General features: G+C 35.4%; 1 protein-coding gene across 3 annotated transcripts in view; it reads right to left on the bottom strand.

Moving 5' to 3' along the window:
• Positions 1-22,461, bottom strand: part of FAF1 (Fas associated factor 1) — a 378,065-nt gene that overhangs the window by 269,576 nt on the left and 86,028 nt on the right. For 2 of the 3 annotated variants that reach the window (XM_031684245.2, XM_006200466.4), the window contains exon 3: positions 6,140-6,186. Coding sequence is in view for 2 of the 3 variants with exons in the window: in XM_006200466.4 (XP_006200528.1) it covers positions 6,140-6,186 (47 nt within the window). In the remaining variant the exon portion in view is untranslated. Of the gene's footprint in view, positions 1-6,139; positions 6,187-6,804; positions 6,856-22,461 lie in introns of those variants that run through there. The other variant, XM_072974476.1, reaches the window with a different exon arrangement.

Here is a 22,461-nt window from a genome sequence, read left to right as displayed (position 1 = left end):
ACATCCAGATCTGCAGGGGATTGCTAGATGCTAACTCTAAACTAATACTAATTCCTGGGGATATAAAAGTGGAAGATTATGGCAGTAGACAAAGTTTTGGTCCAAATCACTCACACTGGGTTCATTCAATCCAGTCAATCTACCCTGTGTTCCCCCCACCCCCAGATCCTGACAGATATCCCATACTGGCTTCCTGACCCATGGAATTAGGGTTATTATGTAGGAAGAGACAACATTCTCTATATTAAATTGCAAGTACCATGACAAGCATTTTGCTTCCTCCCAGCAAGGTAAACAATATACCTTCACTGTTTCTTCCTGAAGATTATGTCAACTCTCTTGCTCTTTGTCATAATAATCTAGCCTGGATAGATCTTGATCACCTAGGTATTCTACAAAAGAACATTACAGTGACATTAATGTAGACTGGTCCTAAAGAGCAAGCAGCAGGTACTTGGATGCTTTGGTAAGATATATGCATGCTAGAGATTAGGAGGTACGCACCACAAAAATGTAGGGGCCTGCCACTTTGGTGAAGTTGCTGGGGTCCAGTGGTCAGAATCATATCAGAGTAAAAGGCCGATGGCTGCACCTTGTACTTCCCATCAATGCATAAGAGATAACTAAGATAACTGAGAGAGAAAAAATTTGGACTTGGAAAGGAAAGAATGGTTATGTATAATATGCTGGTACCAACCAAAAACAGATGCTGAAACATCATAACCCTAATCAAAGATATCCCTGAAGACATACTGAAAGAAAAGCCTCCCAGTGGGGAGAACTTGAGGTTGTACTACAGGTTGACCACTTAATTTAGAAGGAGAAACAGCCTGACATAAATCTGCATTGAATCATGGGCAATAGTTAAGTGGTTGGCCAACTGATCAGGACTTGGAAAGAATAAAAAGAAAATTGGTTGACATGGAAATCTTGGGAAAAGAAATGGAAATGGATCTTTCAGAGTTGACACAAAATGTGAATATATGTTTCTGAGGTGAATGTTGTCTATAAGCTATTTGCTGGGGGGGGTGGGAGGCTCTCAATATGGATAAGATGATATTGTTCTGTTGATGTCAGTCAACTTTTTCCCCTTGCTACCCCAGGTCTGCTCAATGTATTAATGTACGATGTAACCATGCCAATAGGGATGGATGTAAGGCATAGACACAATAATGTAAAGTTATCCTTACCAAGTCTGAAGCTGGCTAGGGAAGCTACAAATAAACTGCAAATAACAGACCAATACAGAGCCCCCAATATGGAACCATTCCTCAGGTAATGGGTCATTTCTATCATGAAAGGGGCATGATGTGTTGTCACATAAAAAAGACACTTTTCTGAATACGAAATTGACTCCCCTGAAAGCAATGCTTCTGCCAGCACCACTATTCATGGATTTAGGGAATGCTTTATTGACCTATGGCTTCCCACACAATATTGGCTCTAACCAAGGAACTCATTTCACAGCAAAAGAAGTGCAGTATTGGCATCATTCATTACCCAGAAGCATCTCACTTGACAGAACAGTGGAATAGCCTGGTAAAAATAGTTATGGCACAGGTTAAAAGAAAATACCTTCAAAATTTAGGGTTCCACCTTAAACGAAATGGTATATGCTTTATATCAGTGACCAAAACACAGTGCTATTACTCATATTGCCAGAAAAAAAAATGGGTATGGGAATTAAGCAATGGTGATTCCCCTTATTACACCTAATAACTTACCAAATTTTTATTTCCTGCAACTTTGGGCTCTACTGGTTCAGAGATCATAAAATACAATGTTTCCACAATACTTCCACTGTACCAGAATTTGAAAATGCCACTTGGTCATTTTGTACTCCTCATGCTACTGAATCAATTAGCAAAGGACACGGTAGTAGCTGGCTCTGATTACCATGTAAAAAATCAGGTTGTTGCTACATAATGAACTGTTTTCTAGGGTATGCCCAAAATTAAGAGTTAATGGGAAACTAGAACCAATTCTTTAAAAAGGCAGGTCCATTAAGGATTCTGACTCTTCAAAAATGAATGTTTGAGACATCCTACCAGATAAAGAACTTTGACTATTTGAGGTACTGGCAAATGGAATATAGAATAAACAGAGGAAGAAGAAACTAGTAAATAACAACCATGGCTTTGTGACCAATAACAGAAAGAAGGACAGTGGCAGCACATGTGTGTACACACATACACAAAATTATAGTTTGTACACTGATCACAGTTTGCATGCTATCAACATTACCCTAGCAGTGACAGCACCTTAACAATGGCACCCATTTGTTTTCAGCATCAACCTTTGGAGTTAGCTCCCAGTTTCTTTCAATATTTTAAAAGAAGCCTCTGCATCTTGTCAAAGAAAGACTTCTTTCTTATATGTCTGGTGTCAAGTTCTAGAGCCCTTCTTCTGAGCTGCATAGTCCCGCTAACCTCAACCTCTCCCAAGCTCTTTCCTTTTTCCCTCCAGTACTAGGAGTGACCTTGTACCCCTTAGTGATCAACAGGGGGCTCTTCTGGGCAGGCCTGTCCTGGAGCAGGCTTCCTAGAGTGGATGCCTTGCACCTGCCCCCATTCAGTCCTGGCTCTGCCTATCCCTCTCAGAGGATGCCGCAGCTTTAAGTAGGCTCCCTTCCTCATTGACCAGCAGGACCCACACCCATCTGGGCCTGGTGATCCTACAGTCATTATATCTGGATTGTTTCAGTATCCCCTTTTTGCTCTTTCAACTTGCTCCATATCTGTGTAACAGATTCCCTATATAAAAACCCCTCTTTTCTGAAATTCCTAGAGAGTTTTATTTTTTTCTTTACCAAACTCCAACTCTAGGAGATAGTTTAATATATCCAATCAAAGCAGGTTATTTGGTATGTTTGTCAGCCACAAAAGAGAATTCTTTTTAAAGTTATCACTTGAAATTTTTCTTATTGGCCATAATTACTCTATTTAAAGATCAACAAAACACTGACTTTACACTGGAAGTTTTTACAGGCAATCCAAAAAAAAAAAAAATAGAGGAAGAGAGACTACCAGTTATCAGTTGTGACTAATGTTCAATGACATCCAAAGAATGCAAAGACATCCAAAACTGTTGACTCAAAAACAAAACAAAACAACAAAGAAACCCCAGTATTTTTAAGACTGTTCATCTATGAATTCTATCATCCTATAACTTGAACTTGCTAGTCTTCTCTAGTTGAACAACAATCCAAAAAAAAAAAAAAGACACTGATTGGTAAGGGAAACTCTATGGAGAAATCTATTTATTTTAGATCTAAACTTCAACTAAAGTAGTGTTTTATTCCTTACTCAACTTTTCTCTGCAAACCACACAGGTCCTTGGAAGGCAATGAACAAAAGCAAAATAAACAGAAACTCTGTACTTGTCTATTTCAATTTTTAAATCTAGTATCTATTCTCTACTAATACAAGTAATTCACCAGCGCTTCTAACAATAACCTCCAAAAATAATTCTGAAAGGCTCTGGACAACATTCTGATAAATAAAATACTATACCAAGATGTAGTAAATATACATGTACACACTTGGTATTTGCTATGACTGAATGAATGGTTTATGTTTATGACTGCATAAGTTTTACACTTTATAAATATGTTATATTAGTATTGTACTGTCCAGTGAAGTAAGCCCTGGAGGATGAGGGAGAAGACTTGCTTATGTTTCCTACTCCATCAACATCATGCTGTATCATCTGGTCCAAGCAACTTCATGTCTTATTCTCTCTACCTGTAAAACGAGGGATAAATAATATCTGCCTATACTTGCTTACAACTAAAATAGTAACTGTAAAAACAAAATTATGGAAGAAAAATGTTATATACATGTACTAAATGTCAACTACTTTACTCAACGGAAAAAAATCTTAAAACAAAGGCTGTGACATGCCTGGCTTACTGAACTGAAGAGGACAAAGTGGTGTAAAAGAAAGAGTATGACTTTTAAAATGAGACAATCCAGACTCCACCACTTACAACATTTGTGGTCTTGAGTGAGTCCATAAACTCTCTAATCTAGAGTTTCCTCATCTATGAAACATGAGCATTTAACTCTGAAGGGTTTTAATGAGCATTAATAAAGAAAAATACATCAATTACCTAGCACAGTGCCTTAAACATTTTTTTAAAGTTAGTTTCTTTGCCTTGAACTTATGAATACATTAAAAAAAATGTTTCCACTTTTGAACTCATGTAAAAATCTGATTTCAGGAAAAGCTATAAAGCAGAGACTGGGCTCTTCTATCTCCCCTACAACTTAACTATAAAAATCAAACATACAAAACAAAGATTCTTTTAACGGCCTACATACACCATTCCTAGCATTGTGTCTTCCATTTTCAGTGTTAAATCTATGAGAAAGTACAAAGAGCCCTCTTTCACTTCCTCTGGGCAGTAGAAATCCGAAAGGAATTTTCAGTTATGTCAAATCCACAATGATTTCAAAACTAAAGAACAAAGTTAGGAAGGAAAATGTTGAAAATAGTTGAAAGCTATTACTTTTTTCTATAGACATATGATTCATTCTTTTAACAAGCAAACAAAACAAACAAAAACCCACTCTGATGAAAGTTAAAGCCCAAATATTATAGTAACCCTATTAGGAATCAATTTAGTACTGAATCTCTAGCTATAAAATATATTAAGCAAAAAGTATCTTCTATTACAGGAAAAGTTGGGGTATTTCCAGGGATCAGAGAATTTCTACAGTTCACTCATAGCAAATACTAGTAATTGTCAAGATGTATCAAATATGTACTCAGAACCCAGCAGCTGAATCCACAAGGGTTTAGCAAGCAAAAATTCTGGCACATAGAGTGGAATAACATTTACTCAAGAATAAAACTGGAGCCATATTTAGCAGTCTAAAACTTTCTAAACCAAGGGAAAAAATAATTTTGAAGGAAGTTCCTGTAATCATATGGTTTGCTTTCTAGACAAGGGTTTCAACAGAACTGATGCTTTGAAACCAGAAAAAAAGGGGGGGGGGAGAAAAAAAGAACAAATAAACAAAAATTTGGTACAGACTTTGGAAATCTGCCACATTTACTCTGGATGAAACTCTTACAGTTTTCAAAAAAGGTGGGAGTGGGGACTAGGTCTGTTTATCATTGCTTTCACCTAAAAACCATTAATCACTAAGGGTGGTAGAGGTACCAAACAGAATTTTTCTTCCTTTCTAAATATACATAGTTTTCTACAAAGTACAGCACATTTTGAAGTTCATGGTGAATTTTTTGATGTTTTTGCAACAGCACTTTCTTCCTCTTCAAAACAACCTCTTTCCTAGTCTGCTGTTTCTGTTTGCCTCATCTGCACTTAGCAGATCATGCTTCAGTGACTTAGAAATCCCAGCCACCAAAATTTAAGCCAAAGTTTGAATTGAGAGGAGAGGAGGGAAAAAATCAAGTAATTAAACTACACTTGGAAGAGAGAATGGTTTTACCTCCTATGACTTTATACTGTGTTTTTCTAATCCAGAACCAGTCTCCAATTTTAAGAAGAGAAAAGTTATGAATTTATTTTTAATTTCAGGAATTATTTTTTGACTACTATAGTTCTCTTGGCATCATATTCTAATTTTGCCTCTGGCAATGACACAAAACCACGAAGACTATTCCACATGTTAACACTGGGTACTTCAGGTAAAAGAGCTTAGTGCTCCAGGAAGTTTCATTATTAAAAACTTACTCAAATTGTTGCAAGTTATCATATACTTAATTTAGAAACCTAAAGGAGAGGGAAAAAAGCACTGGCAAGGTTGGAGATAAAGTCTGCATAGTTAGATGATAACCATGCTCTGCGGTTATTGAGCCATGTTTTCTCACTACTAACAGTTTAAAGGATTCAGTTCCTTCCATCTTATGAATGAGATGACCTTGAAAAGTTTTCTCAACAATAAAATCACCTTTAAAAATGTTATCACCCAATCTGAAATAACATTAGACAGAAGTTGGAGACTAGGAAATTTGTATAACTAATAAAAATATCTGAAAGAATAACTGTATTAGTGAACTGACACATCAAAGATCAAATGCTCTATCAAAAAGCAAGACCAAGAAAATTAACAACTGTCTCTTTCTTGGTTTGCTAAATTCTCATCCCACCATTAAGCACACTTTAACATACCTTTGCAGAATGCCATTTTCCTGGGGTATTACACCATTGATAGCTGCCTGCAAACAGAAAACAGAGAAAATCATTTAAAGAAACAGGAAAATGCTCAGAGTGGAATGTGGTGAGGTAAAAACCCCTGTATACTTTGAAATTTTAAACAAAATATTGTCTCCTTAGGGATGAAAAAAATTCTCTATTACATGTTTCTCTCCTACTATATAATAAAACTGCATTTTAGAGAATTAAAAAAAAACCCATGCATTTAGAACATAATATCCCCAAATTTTGAGTCATTAAAAGCTTAATTCCAGTCTTCATTCAAGTAAAACATCCATAAGACCAATGTTTAAGGATGTCAGAACAAGTAAAATCGATACCTTAATCTTTTTAATATTATTTCCTTCCTCAGATTGAGAGGAATACATAAAATCACAAATGAAAAATACCAATAAGAATGTTAAAGTTAGCTCAGGAATTAAATTCATTCTTTCATGCTACAATCATTATTCTCAGAGAAAAGAACATGTAGAAGAAAAAAATGTAGGGGCAAAAGTTCTTTGATAAACACAACACCACAATTATATTAGGTTACAAAAGTAGCAGGAGCATCACTGGGGAAGTTTCCTTATATAAAACACTCCTGAAACTGGTCTCTAAGCTAACGAGTCACCAATTACCTGGAACACAGCACAAATGTGACATGATACAGACATTTTTGAAGGCTACTAAGCAAACAGGCTGTTATATCCTGGATTGTAGGCAGGTCATTGCAGTGTAATAGAAAAGATTACCTGGAGGAAAAAAAATGACTTTTCCAACCCTGCATTTGCATCATAACAACTTCTTCCCTCCTTCTTCCCAAAAAAGAAAGAAAAAGAAAAAAGGAAAAAAGAAAAGCTAACACTTCAATGTTTTATCAATTGCCTAGAAATCTACTGCAAAAAGGAGTTTGTGTATTTTGTGAAACAAACTTAAATCTTTGCCAGAGGTAGGTCTTTACAAAGTTACACTGTTGAATGGAAACAAAATAGTTTAAGATGCTCACTATGAATTTTGAGACTTCTAACACTCCACTGGTAAAATCCAAAGAAATCCACAGATTAATATAGACAGTGGATGGATATCATAGAACTCTGACTAGTCTGGAGGCCCATAAATTCTCTGAGTCAAGCAAATGTTAAAATCAGTTTTCAAAGCCACAAATTCAATAGAAGCATCTCTGTCTGGTGCCAGGTCAATTACCCGTTTTCTGTTGACAGCAATGGTTCCACATACAAATATCTCCTTTGTTAAAAAATAGAAAATGGTAAGAGAATGTTCTATGATGTTGGCAACAAAATAAAATACCAGAGTTTGGAAAGATTTTGCTCAAATTTTCACTAGAGAATGCCAAGGTATAATGGAAAGAACACTAAGGATTTATAAAGTCCAAAGTTTGAATCTAGACTCTCCCATTTCTTACTTTGATGACGTTAGTGTAATATTCTATATGCACTGAACCTCCTTGAGCCTCAGCTTCCTCATCTCTATAATGAGCTAATACTAATACTAGTAAGATGGGCCTGCCTTTTCGTTCTTTAAAGGCATCAAGTTCTTTTATTTCTTAGGGCCTTCTAAAACACTGTATCTGCTTGGAATGCCCTTTTCCCCATTCTTTGTATGGCTGATTCCTAATCATCTTAATTGATGTTTCTGTTAAATATACTTTTCCCCCAAATTCTTCTCTCATCAAATCCCTCTCCCCTCTTCGACCTACTAAGTTTACTCTCACACTGAACCCCTTACTTTACCTTCACAGGAATTGGTAATTACTTATTTGGTGACTATTTGTTTTATGTCTGCCTTTCTCACTAGACTGTAGGCTCTGTGATGTAAGAGATGGTATCAATTTTGTTTACCACTTTATCCCCACTGCCTAACACAATGCCAGCACATAAAAGGCACTCAACAATTATCTGTTAAGTGAATGATGCTAGAGGAGTACAAAGAATAAATAGCCACACAGTCAAGACTTGAGGAAGGCTCACAGAAAGCTTCCTGGATGAAATAGTGTCTCAACTAAGGCTACAGGGTAAGTGAAAAGTAGCAAGATGGAGGAGAAGAAGGTAGTTTGACACACTTTCACTTTCAATCCTTTTCCTCCTCTAAGCTCTTAGACCATTTTAAATAATGTATTTGTTTTTGGACAGAATGTTAGCCCCTGATCTCAAACTTATATATATGATAAACTTTGCATATAAATAAGTAAAATGTAATCCATAATGAAGGTACAATAAAAGTATGATTTGCTAAAGAAATATAAAATACGGAGAGAGGTTTCTGACTGTGAGGAGGAAAGGAAGTTTCAGAAGATGGATAGCATTTGATACGAACGCTGAACAATGGATAGACAGAGAAGCAAAGGAAAAATTCAGATGAATTGACTTTCGAGCAACGTTAACTTTGAGGTAGCAGCAGGATATCACTGTTGACTTAACAAATATGTATTACAGTTGACTCCTGAACTATACAGGTTTAAACTGAATGGATCCATTAATGCACGGATTTCTGTTGGTCTTTTTCCCCCAATAACTACATACTACAGTACTACACAATTGGCAGTTAGTTGAATCTGCAGATTTAGAACCACAGATATGCATGGCCCACTATGAGACTTGGGCATCCTGCAGATTTTGGTATTCCCTAGCAGGTCTTGGAATCAATTCCCAAAGATACCAAAGAACGACTGTAACTGCCAACTACATACCAATCTCTGTGCTAGGCAATGGAGATATATTAACAGACATAACATAGCATGCCTTGTAACACGGAAAAAAATTATTCAACAAATTTACTATGAGAAGTTCAGGTAATATCCAAATAGAGATTAAAAAGTTATTTTTAAAAATAAAAGCTAGGTTAACTAAAGTAACACCTATTTAAAGGCAAATAAATGAAGCCTTAGAAATATTTTAATTCCTTCCCTCTCTAACATTTCTTAAAGAAGAAAGCTTCACCAAAGAGTGAAGACAAATGAGACAAAAACAGACTCTTGACGAATTCATATATGTAAGAAAAAGAGAAGAGAAAGCTGAAAACAAAAACGAAATAATAAAAATGGAAGGGTTAGAAAAGAGGGAAAAGACCAGGAATGTGTCATAGAGAGGTCAATGAAGGTACTGTAAGGAGAGATTAGACAAAATTTCTAAATATGAAAACAGTCGAATAGACAGTTTAAGTAAGAACTAGATTATAAAAGGGTAAGAAATACGTGAGAAATAAGAAAGTAAGTATAACTGATCTTGAAAGAGTGTGAAAAGGATAAGGACAGGGACTATAAGAACGGCTGCAAAAAGTTTTTATTTGCTTTTTTTTTTTCTTAAGAATAGTGAATTCTTGAGTTCAAATAGAATTCACTGGAAAAGGAAACAATAAAGACTCAAGAAATACAGGGTAAAATTAAAAGTTTGGTTCAACAAACTTACCAAATGATTATTCATTGCCAGGTACTATGCTAGACTTTGGGGATGCCTGGTATCTGATGTAGGGCCCAGGAGAGCACAAATAGAGGGGATACCTTCATATATTTATTTATTTATTTAACTGAAGTATAGTTGATTTACAATGTTGTGTTAGTTTCTAGCGTACAGCAAAGTGATTCAGTTATATACACACACACATTCTTTTTCAGATTCTTTTCCATTATAGTTTATTATAAGATATTAAAAGACATTGATTATAGTTCCCTGTGCTATACAGTAGGTCCCTGTTGTTTATTTATTTTATATATAGTATTGTGTATCTGCTAATCCCAAACTCCTAATTTAACCCTCCCCAAGGGAATACCTTTAGAAAAGAGGTTAGATTTAGCAAAACCTAGATTATAGACTAGAAACAATACTGAACACATAAGAACCATGTATCATTTGCTAAATGCTATCCCATTGGTTTTTTCGTTTGTTTGGTTGGGTTTTGTTGTTGTTGTTGTTGTTGTTGTTGTTGTTGTTGTTGTTGTTGTTTTGGCTAGGAAGATATATCTCTCATTCTATAAACAGGAAAACAATGATAGGGACTGATTAAATATTTGGCCAAAGAAACAGAGAATAAAGACAACATTTCTATTTCTGGGACTAACTCAAGCACACTATGGTGGCTTTTCATTAGACTGCAATATATTTTAAGAATAGCATCTTGCCTTGACCTAGTTTACAGAAGTTTGAAAATCCATTTTAGCATAATTTTATTGCTTTCACCCTAATTCTGTCTATGATATTTTTAATCAGTTAATTTACCACAATAAGAATCCAGCCTCAAAGTTTCCTTTCGCAAAACTTGACAATACCCTCTGAAATGTCATTTCCCAGAGTCCACTGGAAGACATGTGAAATATGTTTAGCAGAGTGAAAGCCAAGTTCAGAGGTAGGCCATAAGAAAATGAAGATATTATCTTCGACCTCAACAGAAGGAGAAAATGACACTCATGGTGGGCTTTGGGGAAGGGAAATAGCAAAAACTCCTGTAGACATCCTTACAATGTCAGATATGAAAGGAAAATGAGCCACTGGTAAATTGGTGGATTGTAAAACTACAGCATTTAATACACATATAGCAAATCTTGGCTTTGGTCTTTTTATATTTTTTCAACAAATGACCCCTAAAGAAAATGCCAATGAGATTTCTTGAGAAGGGAGGGAGATGAGCCAGGGATGTATAGACAGCATCCCAAAACCTCAATGATAACTTCTGAGTAAAGGAGTTATAGTAACAATAAAGGTAGCTAATATTAATATAGTTCTTACTAGGTGCTATGCATTCTCTAGGTGCTGTATTCACATTAACTCATTTAACTCTTATATTACACTCTCATTTTACAGATGAGGGCACCAAGAAAACAAGTAGAAACCTGTGACAACACTGAGTAGCAAAAGATGAAAGAAAAAATGATGGATTTCAAATTTTTAAATGTCTGCACTTCAAAAGACACAAGTAAGAAAATAAAATGGTAAGTCACAAACTCGGAAAATGTATTTGCTATATATGTGTGTGTGTGTATGTGAGAAGGAATCTATTTCAGAATATATAAAGAATTCTTATAACTCAATAAGATGACAAGTCAATAAGAAAATGGGCAAAAGATATGAACATAAACTTTTCCAAAAAATAAATAGGAATAGACAGTAAACATATAAAAAACTGTTCAAATTAAATAGTCTGAGAAATACAAATTAAACATCAGAGGAATACAAATTAAAACCATGATAAGATACCACCACATACCTATTAAAATGGCTAAAATTAAATCAGACAAGAAACAGATACAAGCTTTGGCAAAAATGCTGAACAAGAGGAAGCCTCATATACTGTACAATCATTTTCAAAACTATCATGGTTTTACATATAAATGTAAACATATAATCCAGCAATTTTACTCTTAAGTATTTATCTAAAAGAAATGAAAACATAATCCCCTAAGACATGCATAAGAATATCATAGCAGCTTTAATCACAACACCCAATAACTAGAAGTAGCCCAAATGCCCAACAACAGGCAAAAGTTGTTTTGTGTATAACACATTGTCTAAGTACAATAGAATACTATTCAGCAATAAAAAGGGACAGACTATAGATACATTCAACCACATGGGTGCATCTCAAAAACATTTTGCTAAATGAATGAAGTCAGACACGAGAAAATTCTACATGATGTTGCGTATATGAAACTCTGGAAAAGACTAATTTAATCTCTAAGAAGGCAAATCAAGGGTTGTTTGGTGTGTGTAAGAAGGACAGGGAAGGGATAATAGGGAAATTTAGGAACAATGACTGTGGTGGTGGTAGTGAAGTAGGTACATACATCTGTCAAAATTCATCAAACTGTACACCTAAAAGGGTTCATTTTATCATCAATAAAGTTAATTTTTCAAAAAAAGAGAACCACAAAGAAATCCACTTCAAACACACTAAAATGGGTGAAATTAAAAAGACTAGCACCACCAAATGACGGTGAGGATTTGGATCTCTCATACATTGCTGATGGGAATGTAAAATGCCACAATTACTTTGCAAACAGTTTGATAGTTTTATATAAAGTTAAATAAACATTTAGCATACAATTTCACAATTCCACTCTTAGGAATTTACCCAAGTGAAATAAAAACATGTGTCCACCAAAGACTAGTACACAAATATTCATAATACCTAAACACTACATACAGCCAAAATGTCCATCAACCAATGAATAAACAGATAGTGGCATATTCACACAAAGGAATGTTATCCAATAATAAAAATGAACTTCTGATATATGCAACAATATGGATGAATCTCAGACATTATGTTGAGTAAACAATGCCAGATGTAAAAAGAGTACATACTATATGATTCCATTTATATGAAGTTTTAGAACAAAGTTACCAAAATGTGGTAATGAAACTTACATAAGTGATTGCCTGGAGCAGGGTTGGGATTGACTAGAAAAGAGAACAAATTTTCTAACATGATAGACATCTTGATGGGAAGGGGATTGGATACATAACGCATACATTTGTTAAAACTCATTGAGCTGCATACACTTAGAATCTGTATATGCATATAAATTAGTCATTGACAAAGTTGATTTAACAAAAAACATTAAAACTCCACTTTAATTCAGTTTCATGGAATGCTAGAAAAATGCAATCTCAGATGCATATACAGCCCCATTAGTTATTACTGTAACCCATCTGCCCATTATCCCTTCCCTCTTTTCTTTTGATACAGATCCTGTGCTTCCTTTAAAGAACTACTTCTGCCTCATTCCATGTGGTACTGGAAATGTTTTAATGATAACGACCCAATTTAGACCAATCAGGCTCTCCTGGGAATGGGGATCTTGAATGAGTATCTAACTGGTTGAAGCTGTGTCTCAGAGACACTTTTTGAAAGTTTCTGACAGAGCAACTCTGTTTACTGGTTTTCCTAAGACTTTGTTGTTCAAGTTTTCTTTCAAATGTGAGAGCTTCTCAGCAACCTTCCAATAAATCCTGCTTCCTATCCTCCCAGCCAAAATTCTACATTGTATTCAAAGATTGATAAACTGAGATTAGATGAAGTTATATGACAAATACAATATAATACACATCAAATTACTAGCAGACCATCATTTTTCCAGTCTTCAGTGATTACATCTTAGCATTATCATTAGCTTAATTCTTATTAGCAGCCACCTCAGCTGGTCAGTCTCCAAATTACTGATTGCAAATCAGTGAAATTAAATACTCAATATATTTAAAATGTAAGAATTTATAAACAAGCAGAAAAAGAAAACTTATTAAATTTTAAAATATATGAAAACAGAAATGACAGATATACTTTCATTACATATAATAATATTATATGTTAGCAGCAGATAGAATTGATAGTATAGGCAACTCTGCATATTCCACATGTTTGGAAAGTCTGTGAACTAGGATAATAATTATTGTTACAGTATTAGCTTTGTTTTGTTCATTAGCCACTTTTTCCATCTCCTGAAAATACTTACAGAAAAATGTTTTCTAAACTAGTGCACTTTTGTTCAATTTGAAATTATTACTCTATGGTACATCAGATTTCAAGTATTTTCAAAATACTTAAATAATAGGTGTCAGACCCACAAAGTACTAGTATTTTTAAACTGACAACTCTGATCTTGCCATCAAGTGAATTCTTCCAACAAAACCCAGGCTTTCTCTTCTGTGTTCTTACTGATCCTTTCTCTTCCCATCAATTCAAATTCATTCATCCTTTTATTCACTGAGCACCTGATATGATCAAGGCAGAGTTTTAGGCACTGGAGGGAACAGAAAGATGACAAGACATACTCCTCTTAGGCTGAGGAGTTATAGAAAGAATTAAATGCAGTCCAATGTGAGCAACCATATAGGATCACAAAGGAAGGAATACCTATTTGTTGCCTAATGAAGCTCAAGATCCAGGTTTAAATCATTTTCTCCAAGAAAATGTAACTGACTCACATCACCTTTTCCCAATGATTTTTCCATTGTATTGTAATTACATAGCATTCATTCATCTTATTCATGCATTCAAATATTTCATTCATTCATTCCAGCATTAACTCATTCAACAAATATTTAATTACTAACTGGATTTATTCAGAGTACTGAGGAAAACAACAATTTTGAACAAGACAGAATCATCCTCCTTCATGTTTTTGCCATAACTTGGGCCAATGAGAAATTCTGAAAGAGTCCATCATCCTACAGCTATGAACTGTGAATTTTCACCTTTGACTTTATATGAGGGGAAAAATGCTCCTTCTCCTGTGTCTCCTCTACTCTCAATACTCTAACACTACTTCACTTCTAATATTACATGTGTGGGTTTTCCACATATCTAGCAATTTTCTAACACCAGGTAGGTGTCCTCATAATTTAACTCAAGTCTGACACTATCTTCCTGAGATAGCATCAGATTCTATAGGTTCAGAGCTCAGTCCCACAAGACAACTCCTACTTGAGATACTAACTGCAAGTCCAAGCTGTCACCTGTGCTTCTGACCAACAAGCTATAAATTAGAGGTTTCCATGATCCTCTTCTCAATTCAATTAATTTGCTAGAGTGGTTCACAGAACTCAAGAAAACATTTTACTTAACTAGATTAACAACTTATTATAAAAGGATGTAACTCAAGAACAGCCAGATGGAAGAGATACATAGGGCAAGGTGTGTGGGGAGGGGCATGGAGCTTCCATGGTCTCTCCAGGCATGTCAGTCTCCTATGTGTTCACCAATCCAGAAGCTCCTTCCAACCAGTACTATTGGGATTTTTATGAATGTTTCAATATGTAGGCATAATCAATCATTAACTCAATCTCCAGCCCTTTTACCCTTCCTGGAGGATAGGGAGTGGGTCTGAATGCTCTAAGCTTCTAACCATGGCTTGGTCTGTCTGGTGACCAGCCCCCCTCTGGAACCTATCCAAGAGCCCAAGAGTCTCCTCCTAAGAATGAAAGACACTCCTATCAGCCAAGAAATTCCAAATTTTGCATCAGGAGCCAGGGTCCAAGACAAAATATTAGAATAAAAGATGCTACTCTTATCATTTAGGAAATTACACGGGTTTTAGAAGTCCTGTGCCAGGAACTGAGGGCAGAGACAAATACATATTTCCATTATTTCACAAACCTCATTAGTATAATGTTAATCAAGTGAGCTATGAGAAATGGATCTATTTTGGAATGAAAATTTCCCAAGCTACAGATGTGACAGGCCCAAGAAACAAAAAAGACTTAAGTGTCCATATTAAAGAAAGACCGTAAGATTGTGCCTGGAAGCCAACAAGTCCTCAAAAAAGGATGTTTAATACCATTTTCTCCTCTTTCTGGGCAGAAAGGAAAATCATTTTTCATAAATAATTATTTAATTTTTCATATATATAACAGACTATTTCCAACACTCTACCGTATTTAAATTCTTCTAAGTTTTCCTTCAAATTCCTACTTTCCAAATATATTAATCACTATGATGCTCTTCTCTAAATTTTTCTCAAGCACCCTACTATGTGACTCCAAAGCTGATGCCTCTCTTCTCCATTCATTATGGACTTCAATAGAGAAATATGTAAGATACTATGAAGGCAAAACAGTGGAAGTAATTTGAATGTCAGGAGAAAAACTGGGAAGAAGGCATGATATCTGAACCAAGTATTAAAAGAAGGCTCTTCTAGGAAGAAGAAAGTTGAGTAAGGGCTTTTAGGGAGGGATTTTTTTTTTTTAAGGCAAAAGTATGAATCTACTTTGTTTATCCAGGAAGCTAAAAGTAGTTTTGTGTGGCTTCAGCAATGGTTTGGGTCAGAAAGCAGTGAGAGGCCAGTTGGAAAAGTAAGCAAGAGTTAGATTATGAGATGGAGTATAAAGGCATTAAAAGCTTTACTTAACCTTAGGATAACAGGCAGACAACTGCTGCAACTCAAATTTGCCCTTTAGGAACATCATTTGGGCAGCACTGCAAGATATGAATTGAAAAGAAGAAAATTCCTGAAGATGATGTCCAGGCTTCTGGCCTGGGTGACTGAGCAGACTGCTCTTACTCCAGTCCTCCCAATCATTAAAACAGATTTTAAGCAAGGGAAAAAACTACAGTAACAATTCATATTCAGTATTTAGCTCTCTATGACCTATTATCTATTATAATTTAACTAGGTCAATTACGGGATGTTCTATGTTCTATAGACCTATTACCTATTATAATTTAACTAGGTCAATTACGGGTCTGTTTTCAAATCCTGGTTTTATCATGTATTTATTACTTATGTGACTTTGGTCATGTTAATGTAACTACTGATATTTAGTTTCCCAACTAAAAAGTGGAGGTAATAATACCAACTTACTTCATAAGGCTGCTATAATGATTAAATGAGATAATACAGAAAAAATACTCTGCAAATGTTAGCCATCATAATTATCCATCCCTATTACATAGTGTTTTTGTTTTCAATCTATTTTACTATGTGCTGTACACCAATGGTACATAAATGTCTTCCTCACATTGGACTAGAAATCCAGATACATTGAAGTCCTACTCCCAATGATTCAAATTCAGATGGTCTGAAATGAGGTCCTGAAATCTTTCCTCCCACAGAATCAAGTGATTCTGATGTACAGCCAGATTTGGGAACAATTATAGAAAGTTCACAGCATACATTTTAGAGAACTATATAAAATCTTTCATTCTGTCATCATATACAGAATCTATTATTTTCCCCTAAACCCTTTATTATTTCAGAAGTTACTTAATGTCTAAAGGCAAGGATTTTTCATAAACTCATATATTACCAAATATGCTCAAAGTGAGGGCTCTTGAGATAAAAAGCTTTGTATCCTACCCAACCATTTACTAGCTGTATAATCTTGAGAAAGTTACTTAATTTTCTCTGCCTCAGTTCTCTCAGTAAAATGGGGGTGGGGAGTTGTGATAACAGTACTTACTCATTAGGTTTTTATGAAAAATAACGTGTGTGTGTGTATAACTGAATCACTTTGCTGTGCGCCAGAAACTAACACAACATTGTAACTCAACTATACTTCAGTTAAATAAATAAATAAAATGCTTAAATGGTGTCTGATACATAGTTAAATACCCAAAGAAAGTGAGCTGCTTTTATTGTAACCATTGTCAACTGAGATCTACCCTTGTTTGAAATCACAAATAGTTTTGAATCACAAAGTTTTGAAGGCAAGGCAAAAACACTATTAAAAATAGAAAAATTTCTAATCTTAACACTTACCATTTGCAGACAACTTGTTTCTGAAGACGATTTCACTCTCTCTTCACTATTTAAATAACAGTCTACTATCACCAAAATACTCTAGCAGTTACAGATAAGATGACCAGACCAAAGTAGAAGTGAGTAGTTTAACACCCCAACAACTAATTCTAAACTCAAATTTCTTTTTACTAACTTTGCTGTTTATTTTTGCAGTAGAAAAGAATTTCAACTGGCAATCCTAAAACAGCTCCTAGCAGCCAAGTATTTGGTTTTAATAAGTTCTAATTGGAATTTTTTTTTCAGGGAAAGAAAACAGAAAGCAAAACAATTTAAGAAGTGTAATCATTCCACAATCTGTTTTTAGCCTAATGCAAAATATATTTTTTTTCACTGAATCCTTCCAAGCAGATATCACTGTCAAAATGGCCCAACATGCAGAATCAAGACTGATGCAAATCAAATTAAAGATAAAAGAATACAAATGAGGCAGATCCTAAGACTAATAATGGTACCTGAGAGAGACTCATCCTTGTCAAATAAATATCTACAGATGAAAAGGCAAATAGCAAACTAGGAGAATCACATGGCTAAGACCAAAATGAATTGACAATCAAGATCTCATGTACTAAAACCAAAATGCAAGAAAGGTGGCTTCTGGTCCAGTCACTTACTTCCCTTCCCTGAATTCTTTGCTCCTCCTTAGGCAATATGGTGGCACTAAGACTATGGTCAGCATCACATAAAGGTCTATTCAACTGTTTCTTCCACCTATTATAAAATAATTGCCTTCTGCTCTATCCAATGAATGTGGGAAGAGGAGGGAGAAAGACAATGAATCTGCCTTTTCTAGTTTCAATTTGCAAGATAACATCTGAAAGAGACAGAAATGTCTAAAGGTTAGCAGTTTGATGGCTTTATGGAGGTAGACATCCTGTAGACTTTCAGTCTTTTACTCGGTTAAGCAAAGTCAACAAGCCAAATCTGCTTTTTACTATAAGCTGCAACACAGGAAAACAACTACTTGTTACTAGCGGTGTTGCAGGAAAATGGGGTGCAAAAGGATGGCCACGTCTCGTGTCTTGAGCAAGTGTCCCTGGGATGTGTCGTATCAAATGAGGATCCTTGGCTTCAAGCAAGAAAGAATTCAAGAGTGAGCCACAGTAAAGTGAAAGTAAGTTTATTTAGAGAGGTACACACTTCACAGACAGAATGTAGTCTGGTCCATCTTGGAAGGGAGAGCAGCTCTGGGGTGCAGGGGTGGTTAGCTTTTACGGACTGAGTAATTTCATATGCTTACAAGTGGGAGGATTATTCCAAATATTTGGGGGAAGGAGTGGGGATTTCCAGGAACTGGGCCACTGATCACTTTTTGGACATTTATGGTCAGCCTTGGAACTGTCATGGAACCTGTGGGTGTGTCATTTAGCATGTTAATGTATTACAATGAGCATATAATGGGGCTCAAGGTCTAATCTTCTGTCATCAAATCTTCTGTCATCTTGGGCCTAGTCAGTTCTAACCAGTATTTGTCCTATCCTCAATGGCTGTGTCATTCTATTGATGGTTGTGCCCTGTTCCCTTCCCTCCTGTCTCAGCAGTCCTGAATATAGCTACCTCCATTTTGCAGTTAATGAACATCTAAAATCAACTTAATTCAGGAAAATAGGTTGCAATTACTCTGTAAAGAATTAAGCTAGGTATGGTAGATAACATACAGACAAGACAGCCTCAAACCTGGGGAAACCAAGAGAAGAATATAATACTAAGCAAAACATAGAAAGTATCTCTATCACAATAAGTGGCAACTCCATTCTTCCAGTTGGTCCAGCCAAATCCTCAGAGTTATCCTTGACTTCCTCTTCCCCTCACTATTCCTTCCTTCCCACTCATCAGCAAATTCTGATTGTTGAAATGTTAAAACATATACAGATTTTGGTCACATTTCATTGCTACCACCCTGGTCCAAGCCTCCATCTTCTCTCTCCTTCATTAATGCAATAGCCTCCTAAATGATTTCCTTCTTTGTCCTTGCTCACCTTCAGTGTATTCTTACTGAATAGTGAAGCTATTAGATCATACCAATGTTCTACTCAAAATCTTACAATGACATTTACTCTTATATAAAAAGACAACATCCTTAAGATGCCCTTATCCCTCCCTTACTCCCCTAACCTCTCCAACTTCACCTCCTCTTCCTTCCCTGAGCCATGCTTGTCTCCTTGATGTTCCTGGAAAATGGCAGGCCTAATTTCTCATTTAAGGGTTTTTATGGTTACTATTCCCCCTGTCTGAAGTATTCCTGCCCCCAGATATATGGCTCATTTGCTAACTCCCTTCCCTCCAGGTTTTTATTCAATTGTCACCTGCCTACTTTTTCCAAAAAAACTGCAGACCACCACTCAACATACTTTTTCATCCTTCCCTGTTTTAATTTTTCCCTTAGGAATTATCACTTTCTGACACACTATATAATGTTACTTACTTATATCATTCACTGGCTATCTCCCACTATGAAAATGTAAGCTCCATCATGACATGGATTCTGGCTCACTGTTTTATTTCTGGTACTGACAAGAAAGCTTTGTATATAGTAAATGCTCAATAAATAGCTTCCAGTATATTTTGGAATTAAAGTGTTAAGTGATTAAATCTGCATTATTAGATGTCTTTTGGGACTTTAAGAGGAATGAAGAGGAAAGGGAACAACCATCATGCACAAAGCATTATGTAAAGTAAGTGCACATCATTACCTATCTCATTTAATCCTTACTCTCTGAAGCAAGCATGTTACAGATGAGGAAAATGACATTCTGAAAGATTAAGTGATTCATCCAAGATCACACACAGAAGCATTCAAACTCATGCCTCTCTGACTCCAAAAAGTCCTGCTCTTTTCATTAAAAAGCAAGCTAGGGGTCTATTTTTTTTGACAACAACATAGAAGAGAGGGTGCACTTTCAGTTTTACATCAACACAGTATAAATCTCTGTAATGCATTAGCAATACTAATATTTACTATAGCTCCTTAGGTCACTAAGTCTATTTTAGAAACTGAGAAATCAATCCATCTCTGATCTCTGTCTGTGTGGGGGAAGGGAAGGTGTTGGCTGGATTGGGGGACCAGGGGATGGCTGATTACTACCACCAATATGATCATTCCTAGAAATTCCTGAGCTACATTGAATTCCTGAGGCTACAGAACACCTTCCAGATTAGTACTACCCAACAGAACTTACTGCAGTAATGGAACTATTCTGTATCTGCACTGTATGATACTATAGCCACTAGCCTCACATGCCTATTGACTATAGCCAATGTGACCAAGGAACTGAATTATAATTTAATAATTAACATAACTGCTTAATTAATCATTAATTTAAATTCAAATATCTACATGGATTAGTAGCTTCTGTATTGAACAGTGCTGTTCTAGATTCTCCATTCCACTGCAGCCATCTCCTTCACCTCACTTACTAGCTCACTTTTAATACTTGATCTATTTTAGATGATGACACTGAACATAGGGCAAAATATTTTCCCAAAACTCTCCCAAAGAAAAGAGAAAATTACCCTACAGTTGAGTCTTTACAATTATTTCTGAAGAACAAAAAACCGTTTGAAAACACACAAAGCCTGAAACAACTTCAGACAATACCAGTTTTGAACATTAGCTAAGAAATTCAACAGATTTCATATTTATTTACTAGGGATGGGGTGGGGGGATAAGCTCACAATTAAAATTTTAGGTGTCAATATAAATAAATCTGTTAAAGATTACCTGAAAGGGTTTCATTGTAAAACTCAGGAATAGCAAATGAGTTCTTACAGCTTGAGATTAAATTCTAAGAAAAAGTACCATATCCTGATTTTTAAAGTGCTCTATCACAAATCACTTAAGCAAAAATTAAGACCATGTGCTCTGGAAAACTAAGAGACTAACTCTGGTAATGAAGAAGACAATAATGTTTAAAATGCATGTGAAGGGTTTGAATAATGTTGTTTCAAGAAATGAGCATAAATGAGTATAAAAAAAGCAACATTTCTAAAGTTAATATTTTATATTATATAATTTAACATATGTATGTATAACTTAATAAGCTAAGCTTATTCAGACACATACAATTTATTTTAAAAGAAGCTAAGCTCAGCTACTCCAGCTAAGTTCTGCCCAATTCAACTCTCTACTCCATATCTTGAGAATTCTCAATCATTCTCATTCTCTCAATTTTTATTACCAAAACCTATTTGAAGACACTTTTTTATGGGCCATTCTCTTAGCACATATTATATTTTGACTTGTAATATTAATCTTTTTTTCTCCCAGCTATGTGTTTTTTGTCCTCAATTAGAATCTAAGCACCCATAGGCAAGAACCATGTATTACTTCTTCACATTCATCAAAAAGCACTTAAGAGATGATTGATTTTCTAGGAGATAGAAGAAAAGGTGTGACTCTGGTGCTCCAAATATACTAAAGAGTGACAAAACAAAATTGCCTTCAATCTATTATACAATAGATCTGTAGGACAATTACCTCAAGCTCAGAAAATCTAAGCAATTTGTGCAAGGCAAGGGCTAATAAAATTCAAGGTCCTTCCAATCCCAATTCCCACTGTTGATCCTTCACTGAGCGATTATCATCTTATTGGCACGCTGTTTAAATATTAGCACTCAGAAGTCAAAATGGTAAAGAGTACAAACCACTAAGTTGGTTATATATTTTTCCTTTTTCAGTCCTATAAACTAGCAAGTAGGCTCCCCTCCTAACTTTACATAACTGAAATATGCAACTTATTCTTTACTTACTTTCACCTAGACAAAAAAAACTTTCTCTGCACCACCACCTCTCCCTCCAGCCCCCTTCCACTGCCACTATAAGAAGGGACAGAGGGTAAGAGAAAAAGGAAGATGGAGGAGAGATAGTATTAGTTAGTGGCTGTAGAGAATGTATGTATGTCCAGGGCACATTATTTCACAGTAAATTAATTAGTATCTGTTTCGGAAATGTCTTGGGTAGCAACAGTCAGACCAAAACCCAGACATTTTCACTCAGGAAAGAATTTGTATTAACAGTAGATAAGGGATCATAAACAATTAAGGCCTAAAC

This window comes from Vicugna pacos, chromosome 13 (assembly GCF_048564905.1).
Source record: "Vicugna pacos chromosome 13, VicPac4, whole genome shotgun sequence".
NCBI classification, from domain to species: domain Eukaryota; kingdom Metazoa; phylum Chordata; class Mammalia; order Artiodactyla; family Camelidae; genus Vicugna; species Vicugna pacos.
The sequence above is the reverse complement of the archived record's forward strand: the minus strand, read 5'-3'. Positions and strand labels throughout refer to the sequence as shown.